This window comes from Cibotium barometz, chromosome 8 (genome assembly GCF_041138505.1).
Source record: "Cibotium barometz isolate CiBa-2024 chromosome 8, ASM4113850v1, whole genome shotgun sequence".
In the NCBI taxonomy this organism is placed as follows: domain Eukaryota; kingdom Viridiplantae; phylum Streptophyta; class Polypodiopsida; order Cyatheales; family Cibotiaceae; genus Cibotium; species Cibotium barometz.
The window spans coordinates 38,695,202-38,702,426 of record NC_141053.1 but is presented as its reverse complement, the minus strand read 5'-3'; the positions used below and the strand labels follow the sequence as shown (position 1 = coordinate 38,702,426).

Below are 7,225 nucleotides of genomic sequence, written 5' to 3'. Positions count from 1 at the left end.
TACTATTGTGATTAAGCGGGTTGAAGTTGAAGTTCTTCCTTTTTTTTCACTGGTTAGAAAAAAAGTTTATTTCTGACACTGCCCCTTACTTCCTCCACAAAGGGATTAAAAAAAATAATGTGCAATGTGGCAGACTGCAGTCCTTTTTTTTTTCCCTTTTCTTAATGTCAAAATACACTAAACTTTAAAGGATATTTTAGGCCATACTATTGAAAAGTGAAAACTGGGTGTGTGTTTCTAAAAATTTCCTGTACCGTCGGGGAAAAAAAAAAGTGAAAACTAGCATTAAAACTTGATACGGCAGCAACGCCTGAAATTAAATCCGTGATTAAACCCTGTTCAAACACAATGCCAGGGCAGAGAAAAACGTCATACATGCTAAGACATGCAGTAAATGTGGCGGCTAGCATTACCTTAGCGTCGGTGACCGCGTCACTGGTCAGCCCTCACTGCGCCAGATTTCCAATTTAAAATTTGCACAAAATCAAACATCCACCCCTGAATAATAATCACTAGCAGCAAAATATAAAATCAATGCTTAATTCTAATCTCGAAGATTAGACCATAATACGAACTGGTTACAATAACGGGGGCACTGAGATGGTACCGTTTATACACAAAGCTCCGAGCCATTGATATTAATGGCTATGATAAAACACCTTCATTAATCACCCTTGCCAGAGATAAGCAAGAGGGTTAAGCAAGCGTTAGCCATCAGGGTTTTGAGAATGGGGATTAGAGTGCAGTAATCTAGCAATCAGAGCCTGATTAAGCTGCATCAAGGGCATTGGGTCCAGTACAGTAGTTGAGGCTGGGGTTCCATATCCACTGTACCAGGTACCTTCTTTTCTTTACGCCATTCATGTTGTAGGAAGCTCCATAGCCATCAAGCAAGACAGACCCCATATAGGACCCACCTCCACCAGTGCCATAGATGCCCTCACAGAGATCAGCAATCTCAGTAGGGGCAGTGGGATCATTACCAGCATACCATGCATTAATGAGAGGGTTAGAGGAAAGCTCAGCTAACTCATGGCCAATTACACTAATCATGCCATCAACTCCAATGTCTGAATTGGGGGATTTTAATGGTGAGAAACCTATCATGTAAGAGGGGACAGCAAAGGGGTAGGCACAGTATTGTGGGCATTGCTGTGCAGAGTTTCCAATCCAAGCATAGGGTAGTGTGTAACCCACAATGGAAGGGAAGGTGAAGTAATGAAACCCACATACTGCTCGGCAGAAGTCTTGCATTTCAACCTCTTCTGAAGTGAGGACCATGTAGAGGCCACCACTAGAATCAACACTGAGAGTGCCATTCTTGATAGAGTCTCTGATCACTTCCTGCACACTCATCCTAGAGAGAAGCCTTCCATGGGAAAAGTGATCATGATACTCACCTGCAACCATCACTGATTTGCTTATATTGGCCCCAGTTTGATCTGTGTAAAGCTGCACTGTGCTCCACCATTCTGATACAGAGGGCTTCCTGCTTATAGCACCCAGCGAGAGAGAGTGCAGAAAGTCTCTTATTATCACCTTCTGGGTGGATTTCCACCTCCCATACCATATGATGTAAACCCTAATGCTTGATGTTAGCACAGGGCCCATGTGGTACTGCATTTGAACAAAGGGAGAAGAGCCTTCAAAGCGCTTGGAGCCACTCTCATTCTGTGAATTTCGGTTCTGCATGAAGCTAGCGGCCTCAGAGGGAGAGGGGTTCTGAGGCAGCCATATCTTATAAGCTTGTGAAGTGAAGAATTGAGTAGAGATGAGGAGGGGGGCAAGAGTTAGAAAAGCGAGAAGGAAGCTTGCCATGGCGGCCAAGACAAGCTCTAGTGCAGGAGAGGAAGAAGAAGAGCAGATAATATATATATGAGCTAAGAGAGCTGCTCTTCGCAACACACAGTCACGAATTAAACTAAGGAGAAACTTAGGTTAATTATATGAGGGGACACGACTGTGTACGTGGAGAAAGATGGAGCCAAAGCTATCTAGCTGGCCAGGAGCATCATCCGTTGTGATTCAAAATGGGAGAGGCGTATTTGTAAGGAAGGGCGGGGATGCATGATAATTCAAAGAAGGGAGGGAGGGGGGGTTGGCCGTTGGGTTGAGAAAGTGAAGGAAAATCGAGGCAAAGGCTGCAATGAAACCATACGGGGGGAAATAAGACACAGGCAGGGGTCAGAAAGAAGAAAGGACCTTGCAATGCTTTTGTCTCTCTGGTTACTGTCTACACACACACACACACACACACAGGCACACGCACAAGAAGAGAGGACCCCCTTGGCTATATAACCAAGGAGAAGCTCTAGAACCACCACCTTTTTGCCCACCCCTAACAGCACATAGCTACTAACATGGCATCCCTTCTTCCGCCCCTAAGTACATCCCACATTATATATAGCCTCCCCTTTGTATGTCCACATTCTTTATTATATTTACATGCATTTATTATATTTATTGAATAGTTGCCTTTGCTTTTATCAAGAGAACCCACGAGTTGTTTCAAACCTTACCACCACATTTTATGCTTACTTTATTGCTTCACGTTGTTTCAAACCTTTCAACACACTATACAATTGCCTTTCTTTATTTAAACCTTTTCCCCACTATTCACACAATTGTGAGCATCCCACAACACTGTTCACCACATTACTAGGACTCAGGTACATCCTAGGCCCCATCCTCGAGAAAAAAACTCTTGGGAAGTGATGACCAACCAACAATCCACGAAGTCGCTTGTAAGAGGGAGCCATACGCACACCCCTCCGCCCTCTTCTTTTTCCTTTTTGCAATGATGTTCATCCTTGATGGGCAAGTTTAAAAGAAAGTAATATAAAATCACTAATAAGTACACCTTGGATCTACATTCTTGAGACAAACATCTTGAGAATTGCGTGGCTAACCATGAAACCATTACTCGTCGAGAGAAAATTGATCCTTCACCTATACACCTATCTTCAATAACACTCATCATGATTGATCGATCAACAATTTCTAGCACACTAATAGTCCTACTTGATGGTCACTGATTTCAAGCATACGAATTGTCATGCTTGACAAGTAATTAATGTCATGCATTAGCCTCATGATCATAAGATATACATCATTCAAAAAAGAGGCACATTCAAAAAAGTACTCTCTTATGGTGTGGACTAAAGGCCAACAAGAAAGATGGAGTGTATTTTTGTTCTTTTGGTAATTATTATAAAGTAATATCATTGTGCTAGGGAAATAAGTTTACCTTGTATTTCAAAATGTTTTTCTCATTAAGTAGATAGATTAGGAGCATTATTTCTTTAAATGCCCATAATTGTAAAGAATACTAAGATGAATTTTTTCCACTACCCTACACCAATAAACCATTTCATGATTACACTTTTTCTTTCTTTTCATACTCTCTCTCTCTCTCTCTCTCTCTCTCTCTCTCTCACCCCTCCCTTTGTGCATGGAAGTATGTATGCACATCTCTATACTTGTGTAAGGTACAAGGTTTTGAGGGGGTGTAAGAAAATGATCATAAGACAAACTATTGCCTTCAACTTTCCTTACAAAATGGAACAATGTGATAAATTTTTAGAAGGAATGTCCATAAAATGAATGTTGATTTGTGCTAAGAAATATGTGACAATGTAAAATGGTAGATTTTCACTCTAAGCACATCACACCAAATATCCACCAAAGAAAACAATACAGATTATTGATTAAGTTCTCCATGAAGAAAAAGTACATTCCTCTTCAATGATAGGCAATCTAAGTGGCCTATATGATAGAGTAATACTTTTGAAGATTAAAAAAGACACCACCATTCTCCATGAAAAAGTGCATTCCTCTTCAATGATAGGCAATCTAATTAGCCTATATGATAGAGTAATACCTTTGCAGATTAAAAAAGACACCGCCATTTTTTGTTCTCTTTTGATATTGTATATCACATTTCTTCTTAATAGAACTTTTTTAACACACAATGTGGAGTGTAGGTATGTATTACAAATCTAATGGCCTCACAACCTACCCATACATTGCACATCCATAAAAATTTTTATAATGAAATCTAACTAGAAAACTAAATGTGGCTCTAGTTAAAGTGTAGCAGAAATGAACTAGGGAAATTACTAAATTGGAAGCTTGCACAACGACATAATATTTGTAAAAAAGTTAAGAACTCAATGTGAGGAGTGAGATAATTTAAGCATGAAATGGTTGGTAGGTGTATTAGATTATCCCATATGAAAAAACATGGGAATTCCAAGAGACATATACAAGATAGAGTGGCACCTTGTCATAGTTATCTCCCCCACGTGATATTTTTAGGGGGTAGCATGCCAAGAGATGAGAGCCCGATGTAGGGTTTGCTGCAGTGCCAAAAGGGGTGGTGTCATGCTCGTGGTGGTTGCCACATGATGGTGTGTTGGGCATCTTGATATAGCTTGGGTTGTGCTTGGATATGGCAACATACTCTTGACTTCTCACATGATATCAAAGCTCGGACTTATTGTCATGGGCATCCCTTGTTCATGTTTTTGGGTGGTTCGAATGGAGGAGGGTTAGATGCAATTCGATCATGAAATGGTTGGAAGGTGTGTTAGGTTATCCCATATGTGAAAACATGGGAAGTATGAGAGCCATATATAGGATAGAGTGACACCGTGTCATAGTCTTATCCCTTGGCATATATTTTGAGAAGCAACACAGGAGATAGGAGCCTAGTGGCTATAATGCCCTTGGGGGGGGGGTCGTGCTCATATGGCGGTGGTGCATTTCCTAGTCAACTTGATGGCCTGGGTTATGCTTGGACATAGCGACATTGATGTGACCTCTCACAAGGAGTTGATCCAAGTGGAGCATATTCAAAAGAAGAAAAAGAATTATTAAAATAAGCTTTTGGAAAAAACATTATGGCCATGAAAGCCAAAAATCTACTAGTAAGAGTAGCCAAGAACAAATAAAATGCATGCCTTTATCTTGATGTAATGTAAATATTTTCCTAGCCTTATAAATTATCTATATATTCCTTACAAAAAGATTAATTACAATCCACACTTTTAAATTCATCTTTAAATTTAAGGATACAAGCATCCCTAGCCTTAAGCTCGTAAGGCAAGTTTATTTTGAATACTTTATTTGCATCACTATGCTCAAAGGAAGTATTTCAACCTTTGGGAAAAAAATAAATCTTTATGCAAAAAGTGTTAGGTGGACATGAGGTAAGACCATAAAAATGCACCTTAATGATATCACACATATGCCATTATATGAAATAGACACTGACTATGAATTGATGATTTTAGGTGGATAAGAAGTAAGATCATAAAAATGCACCTTCATGATATCGCACATCTCTTACTTTTACACGCCATTATGTCTCCCCATAACACAAGAATAGGCACTCAACTATGAATCGTTTTCATATTATATCAATTTATTTAAGAAATAAAAACACCATATTGCAGATTTTCATGTTGATATTGTTCTCGTTCTATTTGATATAATTTAGGGTAGTCCCTTTTCCAATCTCTTCTAAGAGAATGCATTTACTAAAGTCAACCAATCATGTGTTGCCAAATATTAATGACTTTAATCATGCTTTTGTGGAATATATATACAATAAGGGTTTGGTTCAATTCCCAATTCCACATGATAATAATTATGCCCTTAAAAAGTTATGTGTGCTATGTTTCAACTTTTCACATCTTGAGTTTAACTTTATTGAAATATTTTTTCCTTTTTGTTTGTAAAATGTTAAATACTTATGTTTTGGAAGTTTAGAAGTAAGTTTGTCAAATCATGGGTTGAAAACAAAGCAATGATCATAATTTATGGAAAATATCATTTGTTGTATTATGGTTTCCATGTCAGATATTGATTAGACTCACTTGAACACAAAAAATATATATGTAAGAATGCTTTTAAAGAGCTAAAAAGTAGATAACCTTAGACACTTATAGTAGAAAATGTTTATGTCTTCTTTTTAAGAGAAAAATATTCATGTTCCCTTTGCATCTCTCATGAAGAATACACTAAGAATTCAAGAGGTTCTCTATCATCATTAAGCAGCACACATTACATGAACTAGATTTACACCTAACTACTATCTACTACAATTATGGTACAATAAAAAGTGTTGATAGCTGCTTGTGCCATAACAAAGCTCATTGGAACCCATAGGGCATCCCTCTCTCCAAGTTCTAAAAGCATCTAGTATATTTTCTAATAACATAATACCACCTTGATTCCATATTTTTTTATAACATAATACCACCTTGATTCCATATGATATCGTTATTTCCTCAATATGAGGATTTTGAGAAAGAAAATTATTTATCCTATGATTAGTTGTGTTTTGTTTGGGTAATAAATTTAAATTCATGTATCTTGGTCCACCTAAGAAAACAAAGCATCATCTACTACTACTTTGGTAGCTTGTAGAGCCAATTGCCAATTTTCTCACCAATTCTCTCAAGTCACATATTCAAGAAACTACTTCCCATTTCTAATTTGAAGAAAGAATGACATTAATATATACTTATTCTTCTATGTCAAGCTTTGGTGATCATTCCCCCATTATGAGATAGTTAACATTAGAGCAGCAATGTACCCACAAATTTCAAGCTTAGAAATGTCCTTATTTTAGGTCCTCTTTCTACAAAACCTATGACTATGATTGTCTAATAGTAAGACCTAATCTTAGAAATCATTAATGATTTTGTAAATTTATAATAAAATTTCATAACCACATTGAAAGTCAAGTCAATAATAAAAAGAGATTTTAAACTTATTGTTATAGGGTGTGAAATCAAGTATACTTTATTAAAATGCAAAGAAAGCAGCTTATACACAAAGATTGGATAGCTTTTAACATAACTATATAACAATCAAATTTAATCATTAGTCCACTTGCTATTAGCTTCTCTCTATGATCTATTATTACGTACTAAGTGGTACCAAAAAGTATTAAACTAGGTAGCATTCATTTTCCATTCTATTACACTAGGTAGCATTCATTTTCCATTCTATTAAACTAGGTAGCATTCACAAGCATCCCCATGTGCCATTCTAGGCCATTGTATCCATGATACTTAAACTTTGAGGGGTATTTAATGTATGTGAATTAGGTATATAATTCAAGTAAGTAAGGGGTTGGAATTTTTTTATTGGTCACTATGTCAACCATAACTTGCATCATCAGGATTTGTGTAGCTGCTACATGTGCTTCCACAAC

At 37.4% G+C, this 7,225-nt stretch overlaps 1 protein-coding gene across 1 annotated transcript; it reads right to left on the bottom strand.

The window, feature by feature from the left end:
- Window positions 1-523: 523 nt before the first annotated feature.
- Window positions 524-1,954, bottom strand: LOC147636233 (protein EXORDIUM-like 3). Its single transcript, XM_086801663.1, has one exon. The coding sequence runs from the start codon at window positions 1,816-1,818 to the stop codon at window positions 769-771; it is 1,050 nt and encodes a 349-aa protein (XP_086657789.1). The 5' UTR covers window positions 1,819-1,954; the 3' UTR covers window positions 524-768.
- Window positions 1,955-7,225: the final 5,271 nt, after the last annotated feature.